Genomic DNA, 20,632 nt, shown 5'->3' on the forward strand with positions numbered 1-20,632 from the left:
GTCCAGAGGTTTGCTCTCTTATAGCAACCCCATAATTCACATACAATGGGGGCACAATTCACTGTTTACAGTTTTACACCCATAGTTTGGGTGCAAAGGAACTTTCCAAACGTCCCACGTGACGTTAGTAGTCTGATTTTGCGGAGGGCCCCACTTTCTCAAGTCTGCTCGGATGCAGACTTACATGATGGGCCCAAAGCTTACTATACGTCATTAGAAAGCCTTATTATAGCCTACTAATGTGGGGAGTTTGGAAAATTCCTTTAAACCCAAAATATGAGTTTAAACAGCTTAGTGAATCGGGCCCAATACATTTACACCTGGGAAGCAGCCAGTATACAGTATGTATCCATGTAGTAACCCACCTTAGTCTTACTCAAGTCCAGGAATGCCAGAGAGAAGCGCTCACATTGGACAAGGTTTCGGATCGTGTACAGGGCCTTGTGGTACTGTCTCTCTACGTCGGTCAACTCCTCGAACACTCTGTTGGCAGCGTGCAGCAGTACCTAGAGGGTGGAGAGGAGAGAAGAGGAGAGGAGAGGAGAGGAGAGGGGAGGGGAGAGGAGAGGAGGGGAGGGGAGGGGAGGGGAGGGGAGGGGAGGGGAGGGGAGGGGAGGGGAAGAGAAGAGAAGAGAAGAGAAGAGAAGAGAAGAGAAGAGAAGAGAAGAGAAGAGAAGAGAAGAGAAGAGAAGAGAAGAGAAGAGAAGAGAAGAGAAGAGAAGAGAAGAGAAGAGAAGAGAACTCCTGAAATAACTTGGTGGCTAATTTCAACTTGCATCGCATAGATTGCAGGCTGAATGATAACTTTTGCCTAGACATTGCTTACACCTAGACATGTACACAATGTGTGTCCTTGTATAATGGGAATATTATCAGTATAATGTCAAATCTGGAAATACATCTCTTACCAAGAATGTTCTTCACCAATGTGTCTGTAAGGGTGTCTATATGCCACATTGGTTTCTATATGTAAGGGTGTCTATATGTAAGGGTGTCTATATGCTTCACCAATGTGTTTGTAAGGGTGTCTATATGTAAGGGTGTCTATATGTAAGGGTGTCTATATGTAAGGGTGTCTATATGCTTCACCAATGTGTTTGTAAGGGTGTCTATATGTAAGGGTGTCTATATGTAAGGGTGTCTATATGCTTCACCAATGTGTTTGTAAGGGTGTCTATATGTAAGGGTGTCTATATGTAAGGGTGTCTATATGCTTCACCAATGTGTTTGTAAGGGTGTCTATATGTAAGGGTGTCTATATGTAAGGGTGTCTATATGCTTCACCAATGTGTTTGTAAGGGTGTCTATATGTAAGGGTGTCTATATGTAAGGGTGTCTATATGCTTCACCAATGTGTTTGTAAGGGTGTCTATATGTAAGGGTGTCTATATGTAAGGGTGTCTATATGCTTCACCAATGTGTTTGTAAGGGTGTCTATATGTAAGGGTGTCTATATGTAAGGGTGTCTATATGTAAGGGTGTATGTAAGGGTGTCTATATGTAAGGGTGTCTATATGTAAGGGTGTCTATATGTAAGGGTGTATGTAAGGGTGTCTATATGTAAGGGTGTCTATATGCTTCACCAATGTGTTTGTAAGGGTGTCTATATGTAAGGGTGTCTATATGTAAGGGTGTCTATATGCTTCACCAATGTGTTTGTAAGGGTGTCTATATGTAAGGGTGTCTATATGTAAGGGTGTCTATATGTAAGGGTGTCTATATGCTTCACCAATGTGTTTGTAAGGGTGTCTATATGTAAGGGTGTCTATATGTAAGGGTGTCTATATGTAAGGGTGTCTATATGTAAGGGTGTCTATATGTAAGGGTGTCTATATGTAAGGGTGTCTATATGTAAGGGTGTCTATATGTAAGGGTGTCTATATGTAAGGGTGTCTATATGTAAGGGTGTCTATATGTAAGGGTGTCTATATGTAAGGGTGTCTATATGTAAGGGTGTCTATATGCTTCACCAATGTGTTTGTAAGGGTGTCTATATGTAAGGGTGTCTATATGTAAGGGTGTCTATATGCTTCACCAATGTGTTTGTAAGGGTGTCTATATGTAAGGGTGTCTATATGTAAGGGTGTCTATATGCTTCACCAATGTGTTTGTAAGGGTGTCTATATGTAAGGGTGTCTATATGTAAGGGTGTCTATATGCTTCACCAATGTGTTTGTAAGGGTGTCTATATGTAAGGGTGTCTATATGTAAGGGTGTCTATATGCTTCACCAATGTGTTTGTAAGGGTGTCTATATGTAAGGGTGTCTATATGTAAGGGTGTCTATATGCTTCACCAATGTGTTTGTAAGGGTGTCTATATGTAAGGGTGTCTATATGTAAGGGTGTCTATATGCTTCACCAATGTGTTTGTAAGGGTGTCTATATGTAAGGGTGTCTATATGTAAGGGTGTCTATATGCTTCACCAATGTGTTTGTAAGGGTGTCTATATGTAAGGGTGTCTATATGTAAGGGTGTCTATATGTAAGGGTGTCTATATGTAAGGGTGTCTATATGTAAGGGTGTCTATATGTAAGGGTGTCTATATGTAAGGGTGTCTATATGTAAGGGTGTCTATATGCTTCACCAATGTGTTTGTAAGGGTGTCTATATGCCACATTGGTTTCTATATGTAAGGGTGTCTATATGTAAGGGTGTCTATATGTAAGGGTGTCTATATGTAAGGGTGTCTATATGCCACATTGGTTTCTATATGTAAGGGTGTCTATATGCCACATTGGTTTCTATATGTAAGGGTGTCTATATGTAAGGGTGTCTATATGTAAGGGTGTCTATATGCCACATTGGTTTCTATATGTAAGGGTGTCTATATGTAAGGGTGTCTATATGTAAGGGTGTCTATATGTAAGGGTGTCTATATGCCACATTGGTTTCTATATGTAAGGGTGTCTATATGTAAGGGTGTCTATATGTAAGGGTGTCTATATGCCACATTGGTTTCTATTCAACCACCCTAATTTTGTACAGCTGCTGAAAGTTGTTATACTATCAACAACCATTATAAGGCAAAATGTTCTCAATTTAATTATGCTTTAAGTAGCATGTGAAGTGTCAAATTAGGGGGTTTTCATGATTCTGAATCCATTCCAAGCATTAGTTTTGCACGAAAAACACTTACTATACGATGTATACGATACGATGTAGCATTGAAGTGTAATGTAATGTCTGCCTCTTGGCCAGTACCCACTTATACAAGAGACTTTCAGTGTCTCAATGTGTTTTCTCAATGTGTCTCAATGTTACTGGCTAAATCAGGGGTTCTCAACCCGTGGGTCGCGACCCCTCGGGGGGTCGCCAAAATATTTTAGGGGGTCCCCAAATTATTTTCCAAAAAAAAAAAAATTATTTTCACGATTTTTCAAAAATAGCAGACCTACAAGCTCGTAGCGCGCCACTCGGTGGCGCGCTATGAGCTTGTAGATCTGCTATTTTTCAATAGCTAAATTATAACAAGGCTTAAAACACCAAAAGGGGTTCCCGCCCAAAATGGTTTAAGGTTATTGTAGCAGTCAATTTATATTGGGGGTCGGGAGGGGGCGGGGCGGGGGTCCCGAGACGTTGCCAAAGCATTTCCGGGGGTCCCCGGCCAAAAACGTTGAGAACCCCTGGGCTAAATAAAGGTCCATTAAAATAAGCAGAAATGGTCCTCACCTGCGCCTTGCGCGACTCATAGCCGTGTTGGTAGGTCAGAGTGTACAACCTCAGAATCAGGTTGCCAAAGTTGAAGAACTTGTTGAAGACCTGAAAACAAAACGTGACGCACATGCACGCTGTGAGCTTGTAGATCAGCTAATTTAGCTATTTGACGAATGAGCCCAAAACAGGGAAACAATAAGGGTTAGTGTGGTTCACATACATTTTTTGAGTGGTGTAAACCACTCCTACGACTGGCTTTGTTAGTCTGTCTGTCTGTCTGTCTGTCTGTGCTCAAAAAATGAGCACGTTGCTATGGTCACCCAGTTCACACGGGTGTGATTTCATTACGTCAGACATTACGTCAGACCACAGCTGATCAGGCTATATAAGACCTTACACCACTCAGTTCACACGGGTGTGATTCTTTTTAATACGTTTGTTAAAGTATGATATCATAAAAATCAGTCTACATCCCCAAAATGCCTTTCTTTTGACTGAGAGAAAGACTTGATACACACAGTTGTACTGTGTTATTTTAATGGTGGCCATACAGTCAGTGACTTCATTTGTGACCACCGTGCTCTGACTTCTGGTGCGTTATCCACTCAAAATAGCATCATGAAAAATCATGAGGTGCATGGATGATCTCACACAGTGGCAAGAGTCCATGCAAAAATATTTGCATTTTCTACATCAAGAAAGCAAAAACAAAAAGCAGGACGTCAGCACGTCTACAATATGGCTTCATCTGCCATGCACAGAGATAAACCCGATCCGGTGCTTTGAAGGCCATAGCAACACTTTTACCTACAACTTTGCAGTTATTTTATTTTCAAAAGTGAGCTTTGGTTGAGTCTGGGGTCGTGTGTTGTCTGAGGAGAAGGAAATTTAAAAAAAGAACAAATCCTACTGCTACCATGACTACTATTTTGAGGTACTAAAAATGTAAAGATGGAGTGCCACAATTCTTGTATTTTTCCAGTTTTTCATGTGTTTATGAGCTGACAGTACTTCATTAGACACCCTGGAGTCGTTTTTATGTGCAATGGTGTATTAACTTTGTATTTAGGGTTTCTTCCTGGAGGCTGAACCCTTGACAGTCAAACGGGCCAATGAAATAAACAGTAATATAGTGACATCACACTATCAACCCCTCCTACAGCTACAGCTGTGGGTGCGGCTTCAGTTCAGGTGGATCACCACCCATCACCACCCACCAGGCAAACCAGGCATACTTAATGAACTGGTGGGCGTGCCCACATAAAAACCACATTTTAACAAATACTGTACACTTTTTTTGAAAAAGTTATACCTCCTTATATAATAATAAGACCTGATGATCATGTTTTAGGGTGGAAAAGAATCGCGGCACTCCATCTTTAACTTTTGGGAATAGGATTTTTTTTTACCTCCTCGTCCTTGGGAGTAAATTTGTCTCCGTTCTGTTTGTTGATCGCCTGGACGACGCCCACCAGGTCTTTACCTAACATTACGGGGAAGGCAATCATATTGCTGGTCTTGTAACGCGTCAGCGTGTCCACATAGTCACTGTAGTTTTCGTCCTGTATGGGAAGGAGGGGGGGGGGGGGGGGTCAAAGAGAGAGAGAGAGAGAGAGAGAGAGAGAGAGGTAAATGTTGATTTCGTCTATACCTTTTTTCCACTGGGCAAAACTGAATAAAAACAAAGCTATTATGACAATGACTAAATATATTGACAATTTTGTCAACAAATACAAACTAGACTAAAATGTTAGGGAGGGACTAAGATAACTAAAACTAGACTAAAATGTTATGGAGGGACTAGTGAACGAGAGAACTAAAACTAGACTAAAATGTTAGGGAATAGAGCGTCGCAGTCCCGCCTCCTACCCTGACCCAGGAAATGAAACCCAATGCATTATTCTCATAGACATTTCGTAAAGTATTTATTTAAAGACGGTTACGCCGCGGACAAAGCCAACTCGAGTCGTGACAACTCATGACAACACAAACAATATTTTGGACCAAACAAATAATTAGAAAGAAGAAAAAAACGGCAGGTTACAACACTTTCTTTGTTGTTTTTCTTCTTTGTAATTATTTGTTTGGTCCAAAATATTGTTTGTGTTGTCATGAGTTGTCACGACTCGAGTTGGCTTTGTCCGCGGCGTAACCGTCTTTAAATAAATACTTTACGAAATGTCTATGAGAATAATGCATTGGGTTTCATTTCCTGGGTCAGGGTAGGAGGCGGGACTGCGACGCTCTATAGGGAGGGACTAGTGAACGAGAGAACTAAAACTAGACTAAAATGTTAGGGAGGGACTAGTTAACAAACTTAACGAGAGAACTAAAACTAGACTAAAATGTTAGGGAGGGACTAGTTAACAAACTTAACGAGAGAACTAAAACTAGACTAAAATGTTATGGAGGGACTAGTGGACAAGAGAACTAAAACTAGACTAAAATGTTAGGGAATAGAGCGTCGCAGTCCCGCCCCTACCATGGCCCAGGAAATGAATCCCAATGCATTTTTCCCATAGACATTTCAAAAAGTATTTATTTAAAGACGGTTACGCCGCGGACAAAGCCAACTCAAGTCGTGACAACTCATGACAACACAAACAATATTTTGGACCAAACAAAATAATTACAAAGAAGAAAAACAAAAAAAAAAGTGTTGTAACCTGCCGTTTTTTTCTTCTTTCTAATTATTTGTTCGGCCCAAAAAATTGTGTTTGTTGTCATGATTTGTCACGACTCGAGTTGGCTTTGTCCGCGGCGTAAACGTCTTTAAATAAATACTTTCTGAAATGTCTATGAGGAAAATGAACGGAGAATCATTTCCTGGTCCATGGTAGGGGGACTGCAACGGGACTGCAACGCTCTATAGGGAGGGACTAGTGAACGAGAGAACTAAAACTAGACTAAAATGTTAGGGAGGGACTAGTGGACGAGAGAACTAAAACTAGACTAAAATGTTAGGGAGGGACTAGTGGACGAGATAACTAAAACTAGACTAAAATGTTAGGGAGGGACTAGTGGACGAGAGAACTAAAAGAGAAGTCAATTTATGATTATGATTGGTTGCGCATTGAAAATAGCAGATCTACACGCTCACAACTGTGATGCATTGTGAGCTTGTTGTAGATCTGCTATTTTCAGTGTGCAACCACGTGTAAAATCAGCCATCACGACACCATCAAGGCCTGACAAAACACATTTTAGCCGACTAAAATCTTATGACATTTAGTCGACTGCACTAGACTATAACACACTAAAGCATTTCAGATGACTGAAATATGAATGGTTAAAACTAAATTAAATTGTATTCAAAAGACCGACTAAAACCAAATAAAAATGTCACTAGAGTGAGGAGGGGTGGACAGAGAGAAACAGTAGACATGTTGACTTTCGCGCGCGCGCGCACGCACGCACGCACGCACACACACACACACACACACACACACACACACACACACACACACACACACGCACACACGCACACGCACACACGCACACGCGCGCCCTATACATAATTCCGCTGAGTCTGTGAAAGTGGCTTGGGGCCGGTGACCTCAGAGTAATCCTGGGTATAGATCTAATTCGGGACAGATTAACATGTCTTCATCTGTGTGTGTCTGTGTGTGCGTTGGATGCTGTACGACGAACAAGAGCGCCCCTCACTTTTAACACGGGTGTGATTTTTTAAAATTGGAATCCTGAAAATTAAATGTTTTATTACATTTTGAAAAATGTCAAAGGTATATTTGGTTGTAATGAGATTGAGTTTGGCTTTGGGGGGTGGATTAGTCACACAGTCACGTGGTATTCTACTGCCCTCTAGTGGTTCAGCAGTGGTACTTCCTCACACAGATAATGGAACAGTCATCAAGGATCATAGGTAAGCTAAGAACCTAACCAGTAACCATAAGCATTATGTTATACTTTAGCTATTGAAAAATAGCAGATCTACAAGCTCATAGTGCGCCACCGAGTGGCACGCTATGAGCTTGTAGGTCTGCTATTTTTGAAAATTCGTGAAAATGTGCCTGAAATCTAAGAACCTAACTAGACATGCAGTAGTCTACTTGCCAGCCCCATAGAGCCCCGCCCCCATGGTGAACCCGGACATGTTAGAAATGTTGAGTATGGGTCCCCAGCAGTGTTGTTTTTGGCAGCAGAATTTGATTTTAGTTTTAGTCATATAGTCTTTTGAATAGTTCTCATTTAGTTTTAGTCACATTTTAGTCACCTGGAATGTTTTAGTGTTAGTCTAGTTTTAGTCTACAGTTGATTTAGTCGACTAAAATGCGACATTTTGGCGGGCCTTGATTCCGTCGCAATGACTGATTTTACACATTTTACAAAATTACTTATACTGGATCTCTTGTCCACTAGTCCCCTTCCTATAGCATTTTAGTCTAGTTTTTATTTCTTGACGAAATTGTCAGTATATTTAGTCTTAGTTTTAGTCACCATAGCTTAGTTTTCATTTAGTTTCTATTTAGTTTTCGTCAGTGAAAAAGGTTTTTCGTCTTAGTTATAGTCGACAAAATCAACACTGGTCCCCAGGCACTGCAGGCAGGTAGAATCTGTTTCATATGTTGAGCAATTTTCATAATTGGCATAATATGTGACCATACCATTAATTAACAACCTATGAACCTATGAAATGATTACTATATTTACCCAGGGTATCTGGGCTAAGCTCAAGAACTTGTTTCCAGCCAGGCCCTGCTCATAGAACATTTCATCGTAGTGGTTCAATGCCTTGTTCAAGGGCACTTCAGCGGTGGTAATTTTAACGTGTCGGACTGCTGATTCGAACTGGCGACCTTCCGGTATCAAGACCGCTCCGCAATCCGTTCGGCCACCGCTGCCACAAAGCAACAAATGTCATCATGCTTTATGTAGCATGTGACGTGTCAAACAAGGGTTTTTTTTTTATTTCATGATGCTGAATCCATTCCAAGCATTTGTTTTGCAAACAAAAAAAGGAACACTCATTGGTCTAAAACGGCCCCAAATGTGCTGACATCATCACATTTGTGATGAAGCTATGGCCGTTTTTAGCCCAAGGAGTGTTTTTTGTGCAAAATTAATGCTTGGAATGGATGGAGCCGAAACGCATGAGCTTTCTTTGTCTGCCATGTATTACATTTACGGATGTGCTACCTTTTTGGAATTGTTTAAATTCCTATGTTTTGAAGTAGAATATCTTTACAATGAAACTATATTTTGACCTGAGATCAGATTCTAAAAATGTTCTGAAAAAGCTATGTTTCTATGTCAGTCGTTCTTCAATTTTTCAAAAATAGCAGACCTACAAGCTCGTAGCGCGCCACTCGGTGGCGCGCTATGAGCTTGTAGATCTGCTATTTTTCAATAGCTAAAGCATAACATAATGCTAACACCAAAAGGGGTTCCCGCCCAAAATGGGTTAAGTTGACTATATAGTGCTATGTCTACATAGAGGCGCTAGGGCAAGTGCTCCGGGCTAAGACGGAGTTTGAAGATGGGTTTTCAGACTACGGCGGAATATTGGGAGTGAGGCCTGACTCACACCTTCGCAAAAGATTGATGTATGCTTGTTGTATGAGATGTATAGCTGATGCAAGCTCGCAATGCATTTCCAATGGGAGTCACATGGTTTGACACAACATGTGTGTTGTATGAGGGGGAGGGGGGGGCAGTCGAAACACAGCCGAAAGCCATACAACACAAATGTTGTGTCAAACCATGTGACTCCCATTGGAAATGCATTGCGAGCTTGCATCAGCTATACATCTCATACAACAAGCATACATCAATGTTGTATGCTAGATGTAAAGGTGTGAGTCGGGCCTGAGTCTGCGGTTCTGATTGCAATGAGAAGTTCATTCTGTAGTTTTGGAGCCAGAAAGGGAGAAGAGTGTCAGTGGGGGACGTGTGGAGCTGTTTGGTTCCGCCAGCCACCCTTTGTTGGTAGCCTGGTTAATAAACCAGACCGAATCAGCCGTTGGCAAAAAAAAGTTGCCTACCAGCGGATTACGGTCTGGCGAGGCTCAGTAGCACGCCTCTTTCCTACAACCGAGAACAGGTCGGACCAATCGGGACACGGTATGCAATATGGGCGGGCTTTGGTACAGTGACGTTCAATGCTTGAGACCTTTGACTGACAGTAGCTCTGACCAATTGCGTCAAAGAGAAAATGTTCCCCGGGAAATGAAATCCAAGTGGAGCCAGCCCAGACTGATATACCGCGACAGTGTTGTGTGATATTAGTCTGGCTTATTAGCCAGGCTACTTTGTTGGCTGACCTGAGCTGAGCGAGCGGGAGGAAATGAAATGATTACTATATTTACCCAGGGTATCTGGGCTAAGCTCAAGAACTTGTTTCCAGCCAGGCCCTGCTCATAGAACATTTCATCGTAGTGGTTCAATGCCTTGTTCAAGGGCACTTCAGCGGTGGTAATTTGAACGCGTCGGACCGCTGATTCGAACTGGCGACCTTCCGGTATCAAGACCGCTCCGCAATCCGTTCGGCCACCGCTGCCACAGGGAGGGGGTTTGTAGGGTCTGGGCCTTTCCACCCTCATGGTTTACAGCAGTGGTTCTCAAAGTGGGGTCCGGGGACCCCCACGGGTCCTTGAGGGAGTTCCAGGGGTTCCACAGCTAAATGATAGTTTGGAACCAAATGGACCCTTATGGCTCTGTAACTCTGAGAGTGTACATTTGTACACTCTCAGAGTTAAATTATTCATCGATTGTGTCTCACCAGTCACTACGAGTTGGAATATGGAGGGATATTATATGTCAAACAAACTATTCCTAGAAGTACTCGAAGAAACGTGTCGGATTCATACGCTTTTATAGGGTAGGCCCTAAAAATGATGATGATCACAGGGAATATGTTGGTACTTTTGATTCGGGTTTGTGGGTTTGTGGGTTTGTGGGTTTGTGGGTTCCTGCCTGATGACTACAAACCACTGACACCAGTGACTACAACATGACGTAATAGTGTATGTAGTTATGTAGCATAATCCAGTTTAGTGAACGTTTCGTGAAGATTCTTGTTAACCATGTTTTTTTCTGTTCTATGGACCCTATAGGACACAAAAAAACGGTTTACATTTATTTATTTTCGCCTTGACAATATTTACCATTAACATCCTATATAAAGGCAAAAGATTCTAAATTTCATCATTCTTTAACCCATTCAGAACGGGAAGCCCTTTTGGTGTTTTAAGCGTTATGTTACACTTTAGCTATTGGAAAATAGCAGATCTACAAGCTCATAGCGCGGCACCGAGTGCCGCACTACGAGCTTATAGATCTGCTATTTTTGCCAACGTTTGTAACTCAAATTGTTGGTTCTTTGGTTCTGGGGCGTCCCTGGAACTACATATTTTCAGATGGGGGTTACAAATACAGATAATTCTGGGGGTCCTTGACATGAAAATGGTTGAGCGCCACTGACAGAAACATTTTCAGAAAACTGATTTAGAAGACATTTTGTAGAATCGAGCTCAGGTCTAAATGGCTTAAGTAACGTGACATATGAAACTAGAGGGTTTTCATGATTCTGAATCCATTCCAAGCATTAGTTTTGCACAAAAAACACTCTGTGGGCTAAAAACGGCCATAGCTACTTGCCCAAATGTGCTGGCAGCGGTGGCCGAACGGTTTGCGGAGCGGTCTTGATACCGGAAGGTCGCCAGTTTCGTATCCCCGGACCGGCACGTTAAAATTACCACCGCTGAAGTGCCCTTGAGCAAGGCATTGAACCACTACCATGAAATGTTCTATGAGCAGAGCCTGGCTGTAAACAAGTATCTGATGCTTAGTCCAGTTACCCTGGGTAAATATAGTAACTTTGCTTTGCTAACTGACCTCATCACATGTGTGATGACGGCTATGGCCGTTTTTAGCCCAAGGAGTGTTTTCTGTGCAAAACTAATGCTTGGAATGGATTCAGAAGAAACCCCCCTAGTTTGACACATTACATGCATCTTAAAGCATGATTAAAATTAGATGTTTTTTGCCATATAGGTTTTTAATGGTACTCCAACTTTAGTTTCAACCCCTGAATTTACCATGATCCACAATTTATATATAACTCTATTTTTTATGTTATTTGGATGAACCTGAGGATCATAAAAAAAAACCTTGAACGATTACCTTTGCGATTTCTTTTGGGTCAAATCTTAGATTGACTGGCCTACTATAGAGGGTATGCGTGTGACATCATCATAAAACCCGGAAGTTATCCAGGAACGCCTACTACTGAGTGGCAAAAAAACTACTTTCTGGCCATTCATCCCAACAGAAACGTTGTATTTGATTTGCATTAAACGACGATAAACGACATTAAACTCACTTTGTCACAAATTTTGCCACTCGATTTTCCATTCACTTCATGCATGTGCATGTGCAGTGGCAGCGGTGGCCGAACGGATTGCGGAGCGGTCTTGATACCGGAAGGTCGCCAGTTCGAATCAGCGGTCCGACACGTTAAAATGACCACCGCTGAAGTGCCCTTGAACAAGGCATTGAACCACTACGATGAAATGTTCTATGAGCAGGGCCTGGCCGGAAACAAGTTCTTGAGCTTAGCCCAGATACCCTGGGTAAATATAGTAATCATTTCATTTCATACCCTCTATCGTGCGATGACGATGAGGTAAAAAAAAAGGAAAGAAAAGTACAGCGCGTTAACCCATTCTGGGCAGGAACCCCTGTTGGTGTTTTAAACATTATGTTATACTTTAGCTATTGAAAAATAGCAGACCTACAAGCTCATAGCGCGCCACCGAGTGGCGCGCTATGAGCTTGTAGGTCTGCTATTTTTGAAAATTCGTGAAGATGTGCCTGAAATCTTTGAATATATATTCTTTCAGAGCGAGTTTTTAACTCAAATCTTTGCTTCATGGGGAGGTCCCTGGAACAACATATTTTCAGATGGGGGTCGGCGGCATATTACATATCATTTTTGGGGTCCTTGACATGAAATATTGAGCACCACTGATATAGAAACAAAGAAAAAAAGGCATTTTAAAAAGACATTTTTTAAATTTCGACGTCAGGCCTAAATGGGTTAAGATGTGACTTTCTTTCCGTACCTTGGTCACGTCAGAGATGTTGACGAACTTCTTGTTGGTCGCCACGTAGCCCACGATGCCCAAATCCGTGGGGTAAACGATCTCGACGGTCGGCGCCACAATACACCTCTCGAACTTGGCATCTTTGTGAACGTTGAACAACCTGCGGAGGAGGAAATATACATTGTGATGTCCGTTAAACCTTTTCATGTCAAGGACCCCCAAATCAACCTTTATTAGCCCGCGGACCCCCATTAGAAAATGTATTCCAGAGACCAGTGATTCTCAACCCATTTTGACCTGAGATCAGATTCTAAAAATGTCTTCTACATCCTGACAGTTTTCTGAAAAAGCTATGTTTCTATGTCAGTCGTTCTTCGATTTTTCAAAAAATAGCAGACCTACAAGCTCGTAGCGCGCCACTCGGTGGTACAAATGTATGTTGCTAACACAAGGAGTTTTTGACGGGTGCTAGCCCCTCCTATGTCCAGCTTTGAGGGTCTGTGTGAATACTGAAGACACTGAAGACAAAAGTGTGTAAACACTGGGAGACAAAAGTGAGGACACAAATTGTTATTGGCCAGAATGAGATCGATGTATGATGATAAGATTGCCCCTCACTTCACACAAGTGTCTTTTAAAAACAAAATCACACCCATGTGAACTGAGTGGTGCAACTCCCCCCCCCCCCCCCCCCCCCCCCCTCTCTCTGTCTCTCATTAGCAGGCAACAGTGCAGCACTATCTCTCTCTCTCTGTTTCTGGCACAACAGCGCCACTTTTGGTACTCATTGGTACTGGTGCTCATAGTCACATAGGTAGGTGAACGGACACATGAACACATAGGTAGGTGGTTGCACGACTCAAAAATCTGTATAGAAATTGTATGCATTTAGGAAGATTTTTTTCACTACCCTGCAGGGTAAAAGAAACCACAGCTACTACCCTGGGGTAAAAGAAACCACAGCTACTACCCTGGGTAAAAGAAACCACAGCTACTACCCTGCAGGGTAAAAGAAACCACAGCTACTACCCTGGGTAAAAGAAACCACAGCTACTACCCTGGGTAAAAGAAACCACAGCTACTACCCTGCAGGGTAAAAGAAACCACAGCTACTACCCTGCAGGGTAAAATAAACCACAGCTACTACCCTGCAGGGTAAAAGAAACCACAGCTACTACCCTGGGTAAAATAAACCACAGCTACTACCCTGGGGTAAAAGAAACCACAGCTACTACCCTGGGTAAAATAAACCACAGCTACTACCCTGGGTAAAATAAACCACAGCTACTACCCTGGGTAAAATAAACCACAGCTACTACCCTGGGTAAAATAAACCACAGCTACTACCCTGGGGTAAAAGAAACCACAGCTACTACCCTGGGTAAAATAAACCACAGCTACTACCCTGGGTAAAAGAAACCACAGCTACTACCCTGGGTAAAAGAAACCACAGCTACTACCCTGCAGGGTAAAAGAAACCACAGCTACTACCCTGCAGGGTAAAATAAACCACAGCTACTACCCTGGGTAAAAGAAACCACAGCTACTACCCTGGGTAAAAGAAACCACAACTACTACCCTGCAGGGTAAAAGAAACCACAGCTACTACCCTGCAGGGTAAAAGAAACCACAGCTACTACCCTGGGTAAAATAAACCACAGCTACTACCCTGGGTAAAAGAAACCACAGCTACTACCCTGCAGGGTAAAAGAAACCACAGCTACTACCCTGCAGGGTAAAAGAAACCACAGCTACTACCCTGCAGGGTAAAATAAACCACAGCTACTACCCTGCAGGGTAAAAGAAACCACAGCTACTACCCTGGGTAAAATAAACCACAGCTACTACCCTGGGTAAAAGAAACCACAGCTACTACCCTGCAGGGTAAAAGAAACCACAGCTACTACCCTGCAGGGTAAAAGAAACCACAGCTACTACCCTGCAGGGTAAAATAAACCACAGCTACTACCCTGGGTAAAAGAAACCACAGCTACTACCCTGGGTAAAAGAAACCACAACTACTACCCTGCAGGGTAAAAGAAACCACAGCTACTACCCTGCAGGGTAAAAGAAACCACAGCTACTACCCTGGGTAAAATAAACCACAGCTACTACCCTGGGTAAAAGAAACCACAGCTACTACCCTGCAGGGTAAAAGAAACCACAGCTACTACCCTGCAGGGTAAAAGAAACCACAGCTACTACCCTGCAGGGTAAAAGAAACCACAGCTACTACCCTGCAGGGTAAAATAAACCACAGCTACTACCCTGGGTAAAAGAAACCACAGCTACTACCCTGGGTAAAAGAAACCACAGCTACTACCCTGCAGGGTAAAAGAAACCACAGCTACTACCCTGCAGGGTAAAATAAACCACAGCTACTACCCTGGGTAAAAGAAACCACAGCTACTACCCTGGGTAAAAGAAACCACAGCTACTACCCTGCAGGGTAAAATAAACCACAGCTACTACCCTGCAGGGTAAAAGAAACCACAGCTACTACCCTGCAGGGTAAAAGAAACCACAGCTACTACCCTGGGGTAAAATAAACCACAGCTACTACCCTGCAGGGTAAAATAAACCACAGCTACTACCCTGCAGGGTAAAATAAACCACAGCTACTACCCTGGGTAAAATAAACCACAGCTACTACCCTGGGTAAAAGAAACCACAGCTACTACCCTGCAGGGTAAAATAAACCACAGCTACTACCCTGGGTAAAAGAAACCACAGCTACTACCCTGGGTAAAAGAAACCACAGCTACTACCCTGGGTAAAATAAACCACAGCTACTACCCTGGGTAAAAGAAACCACAGCTACTACCCTGGGTAAAATAAACCACAGCTACTACCCTGGGTAAAAGAAACCACAGCTACTACCCTGGGTAAAAGAAACCACAGCTACTACCCTGCAGGGTACAAAAACCCACAGAAACCAACTACTGTGGCCAGATGTAATTTACTCGGGTCTAGTAGAACAATAGTAAATAATAATAAAGAAATCGCCATAAAATTATGTAAACGCATACATGTTTAGCCCCATGTTCGAATGACCCGAAGGGTCCAGTTGGTTACCAACTTTCCATCATTTAGCTGTGGCCCACCTGGAATCCCATCAAGGACAATCCCATCAAGGACTAGCCTGGCTAATAAGCCAGACTCAAATCACACTGTCGTGTGGTATTTGAGTCTGGAGATGCTGTGTATGGATCTTGTTTCCCGGGGGGCGGGTTCAAACATTTTCTCTTTGACGCAATTGGTTAGAGCTACTGTCAGTCAAAGGTCTCAAGCATTGAACGTCACTGTACCAAAGCCCGCCCATATTGCATACCGTGTCCCGATTGGCCACACCAGTTCTCTGGTGTAGGAAATGGGCGTACAATTGAGCCTCTCCAGACCGTAATCCGCCGGCAGGCAATTCTTTTTTTGCCAACGGCTGATTCGGTCTGGCTTGTTAGCCAGGCTAATCAAGGACCACTGGTGGTCCGCAGACCACTGGTTGAAAACCACTGCTTTACTGTATACAGAAGGAATAAACAGCAACAGAGTTGCAGTCTAAACACTCAGTCCAAAACGGGATAGCACCAAAAACAAAAAGGTCCTTGCGGTCTTGTTTCCATTTAGGCCCTATGCAATCAATTCATAGACATGACATGAACATTAACAACAAAAATTAAATATCATCGAAGGTAAAGAAAAAATCGCACCCGTGTGAACTGAGTGGTGCAACTCCCCTCTCCCCCTGCCTCCCCCCCCACCCCCATCTCTCTCTCTCTCTGTCATTAGCAGGCAACAGTGCCTGTTTCTGGCGCTGTTTCTGGCACAACAGCGCCACTTTTGCCCCTACTGGTACTCATAGTCACATTATGGTTAACCAACACATAGGTTATAACCTATGGAACATTGCTGTTCCTTGGAGTGGTACTTGCACCACTCAAAAAATATAATAATAAAAGACAAAATCCATGACAACAATAGAAACACTGTATATACAATGAGGGGAAAGGGGGTGATCATTTCCTCTCCCTTGGGCCTGCTGAAAGGTGGATTTTCAGGCCTGATTTAAAAGATGCATTAAGTGATTTGCATTTTTTTGAGGGAGGGCGTCAGGGCATTCCTTGGGTGGCGGTGCGGTAGAAGGAGAATGTACCCTGCATGTTTGTGTTGAAAATGGGTGGTACCATATTGTTGTTCTCACTCCCTCCATAGTGTTGTGGCTGTGGGTGTTGCCTGATGTAAACATGGGTGGTACCAGTCCATATTGTTGTTCTCACTCCCTCCATAGTGTTGTGGCTGTGGGTGTTGCCTGATGTAAACATGGGTGGTACCAGTCCATATTGTTGTTCTCACTCCCTCCATAGTGTTGTGTCTGTGGGTGTTGCCTGATGTAAACAAGTCGTAGTGCTTTTTCTGGTTTTATCCTCGTAGCAGTTTTTGTATTGACCTATTGACAAAATGTCAATCGAGCTTGTTTGTCAACCCATTCTGGGCGGGAACCCCTTTTGGTGTTTTAAAGCATTATGTTGTACTTTAGCTATTGAAAAATAGCAGATCTACAAGCTCATATAACTTGTAGTTCTGCTATTTTTGAAAAATCTTGAAAATGTGCCTCACATCTTTGAATATATATTATTACAGAGTGAACATTTTAACTCAAATCTTTGCTTCTCGGGAGGCCCATAGCACTTATCCTACCCCCTTAGACAGCAGTTTTTAGACTTAGATAGCATTCGAAACCGACTTATAGCATGTCATGTAGACAGCACAATAACAGTACAGCATAGTATAATATATATGTATAGCTTATATGTATAGTGTCATTATATGTTCTAGTTACGTTCTTAGCTTACGCATGTTTCTTGATAAATGCTTTTTATATATGTGATGTATTCCCATGCTTTTTGTTCTTGCTTAATGTAAGTCGCTCTGGATTAAGAGCGTCTGCTAAATGCCTAAATTGTAAATTGTCCCTGGAACAACATATTTTCAGATGGGGGAGCGGAGGCCAATTACATTTTTTGGGGTCCTTGACATGAAATATTGAGCACCACTGATACAGAAACATAAGGTTTTTCAGAAAACTGTCAGGATTTTGAAGACAAATTTCGACGTAAGGCCTAAATGTAGGCTATATAATTGTACAATGCTATGCGGTATAATAGGCTATATTAATGTCTGTCGTTACAGTATGAATGCCTGTAGTCTATAGTTATACATAGCCTACTTTATCAGCTGGATGCAGCGTTTTAGCCAAAGCGATGTAATTAAGCATATTATCTCTCTTCAACAAATGGGAGCCAGCGGCAGGCTTTTTCCCCATTGCGGTCCTTTTCATAATTGAGTGTTTTTGCCAAAGCGATGCAGGCCTAATTATTATATTATTTTCATTCCATTGTGTGTGTGTGTGTGTGTGTGTGTGTGTGTGTGTGTGTGTGTGTGTGTGTGTGTGTGTGTGTGTGTGTGTGTGTGTGTGTGTGTGTGTGTGTGCGCGCGCGTGCGTGCGTGCGTGTTGACACTACACACACGCAGAAGAACTGGGAGGCGGAGGCGCGGGGTAAATAACATTCAAATGAAATAGTAATAATAATAATAATAATACAAATAATAATAATAATAATAATAATAATAATAATAATAATAATAAATAATAATAATAAACAATAATAACACGAACCTGGTGAACAGCTCGGAGACGCCGTTGCGGGAGCGGTGCATCCAGAGGCTCATGCGGTCGGCCTGTATGACGGAGCACAGGTGCTTCAGCAGGTTGTAGAGAGACAGCTCCATCTCCTTCTCGTCCTGGACGTCGCGGATCAGGTCGAACATCACCTCGCTGTTTTGATTGATTGATCGTTTTATTAGATAAAGATTATTAGATATTAGATATAGACTATTATATAAGATGCAAAACAGTACAGGGTACAGTAACAAACAAAGGACATCACCGAAGAAAGACCTTGCGGTCTTGTTTCCATCCGGGTCGATCCCATGGATGCATTTACAACAACATCAACGATAACAACAATTTAAATATCTCAACAAAAACATTAAATCTATGTAAGGATTGGAATAGAAATGAATTGGAGAGGGGGGGGGGGGGGGGGATAGAGTTATGGATTCTGTTGACCGGATGACAGTGACAGGTGAACTTTCAGTCCTTTCTTGAAGGAAACCAGTTATTTGCTAGTTTGGAGGGAAGGGGGCATTGTTGTGGAAGGTGAATTTACCTGTGCTCCACGGACGTCAGCTCGTGGTGGTTTGTGATGTCCAGGGAGATCTTGCGGCCGTCGTCCAGCAGCTCCCCGATGACCTTGGGCCGGAAATTGACGTCGTAGTACTGCTTGGCGAACTGCGGGTTCGCATCCAGGAACTGCTCGGCGGTGGACTCGTCCACCATGGCTGTGAAGATTGATTGATTGATATATGTATTAACAGTTTGCATGCAGAATTACAGTACATTTCAAGCACAAACTCAATACAAAAGACTGTTAACTGTGAGTGGACGACCCAATAAAGCATTACACTTGTTTACAAGAGAGTCCACCTTGTTCAAGTCATCAAAAGATTTAGAGACATACAAATAGACACTTCTACATAGCCAATGAACAGAACAGGAATTAATCATAAAGGAGGTAAAAAGGGAAAAGAAACATATACAGTGAGGGGAAAAGAGAGCTTTGAGAGCGGTTTTGGGGACTCAAGGGATTCGCATGTCTTAATGACTGTTGGTAGGGCGTTCCACATTTTGGTGGCATAGGAGCGAAAATAATTTAGTCCCTTGTTTGTGCCGAATCTGCAGTGAAGACGCACGCGTCCGTCCGTCCGTCCAACGCAATGGGATGATCGTTATTAGGAGGTTGCGATCCAGGTTTGGAGATGGGAGAGAGAATTAATTAATGTGTAAAAAAAAATATATATATATATATATATTATATATACAATACAATGAGACTTGGAAGATAAAATTGAGCAGTTGAGAAGAATAAGTCAGTCTAAGTCAGTGGTTCCCAAAGTGGGGTCCCTCCGGGGACCCCTATAGGGGTCCTTGAGGGAGTTTCAGGGGACCCCTATAGGGGTCCTTGAGGGAGTTGCAGGGGGTCCCCAGGGGTCCTTGAGGGAGTTTCAGGGGGTCCCCAGGGGTCCTTGAGGGAGTTCCAGGGGGTCCCCAGGGGTCCTTGAGGGAGTTCCAGGGGGTCCCCAGGGGTCCTTGAGGGAGTTTCAGGGGGTCCCCAGGGGTCCTTGAGGGAGTTCCAGGGGGTCCCTAGGGGTCCTTGAGGGAGTTCCAGGGGGTCCCCAGGGGGTCCTTGAGGGAGTTCCAGGGGGTCCCTAGGTGTCCTTGAGGGAGTTCCAGGGGGTCCCCAGGGGTCCTTGAGGGAGTTCCAGGGGGTCCCCAGGGGTCCTTGAGGGAGTTCCAGGGGGTCCCTAGGGGTCCTTGAGGGAGTTCCAGGGGGTCCCCAGGGGTCCTTGAGGGAGTCTCAGGGGGTCCCCAGGGGTCCTTGAGGGAGTCTCAGGGGGTCCCCAGGGGTCCTTGAGGGAGTTTCAGGGGGTCCCCAGGGGTCCTTGAGGGAGTCTCAGGGGGTCCCCAGGGGTCCTTGAGGGAGTTCCAGGGGGTCCCCAGGGGTCCTTGAGGGAGTTTCAGGGGGTCCCCAGGGGTCCTTGAGGGAGTTCCAGGGGGTCCCCAGGGGTCCTTGAGGGAGTTCCAGGGGGTCCTTGAGGGAGTCTCAGGGGGTCCCCAGGGGTCCTTGAGGGAGTCTCAGGGGGTCCCCAGGGGTCCTTGAGGGAGTCTCAGGGGGTCCCCAGGGGTCCTTGAGGGAGTTTCAGGGGGTCCCCAGGGGTCCTTGAGGGAGTCTCAGGGGGTCCCCAGGGGTCCTTGAGGGAGTCTCAGGGGGTCCTTGAGGGAGTTTCAGGGGG

The 20,632-nt window shown here is 43.6% G+C and overlaps 1 protein-coding gene across 3 annotated transcripts in view; it reads right to left on the reverse strand.

Moving 5' to 3' along the window:
* Positions 1 to 20,632, reverse strand: part of LOC306912400 (rod cGMP-specific 3',5'-cyclic phosphodiesterase subunit alpha-like) — a 57,636-nt gene that overhangs the window by 26,920 nt on the left and 10,084 nt on the right. For all 3 annotated transcript variants that reach the window (XM_079488586.1, XM_079488587.1, XM_079488588.1), the window contains exons 3-8: positions 18,949 to 19,120; positions 18,396 to 18,554; positions 12,740 to 12,881; positions 5,066 to 5,218; positions 3,672 to 3,761; positions 366 to 506 (exon numbers count right to left, since the gene is read on the reverse strand). In XM_079488586.1, coding sequence (XP_079344712.1) covers positions 366 to 506; positions 3,672 to 3,761; positions 5,066 to 5,218; positions 12,740 to 12,881; positions 18,396 to 18,554; positions 18,949 to 19,118 — 855 coding nt within the window. In that variant the 5' untranslated portion in view covers positions 19,119 to 19,120. The remainder of the gene's footprint in view (positions 1 to 365; positions 507 to 3,671; positions 3,762 to 5,065; positions 5,219 to 12,739; positions 12,882 to 18,395; positions 18,555 to 18,948; positions 19,121 to 20,632) is intronic.

The sequence above is a fragment of the Electrona antarctica genome (genome assembly GCF_951216825.1).
Source record: "Electrona antarctica genome assembly, chromosome: 19".
Taxonomy (NCBI): domain Eukaryota; kingdom Metazoa; phylum Chordata; class Actinopteri; order Myctophiformes; family Myctophidae; genus Electrona; species Electrona antarctica.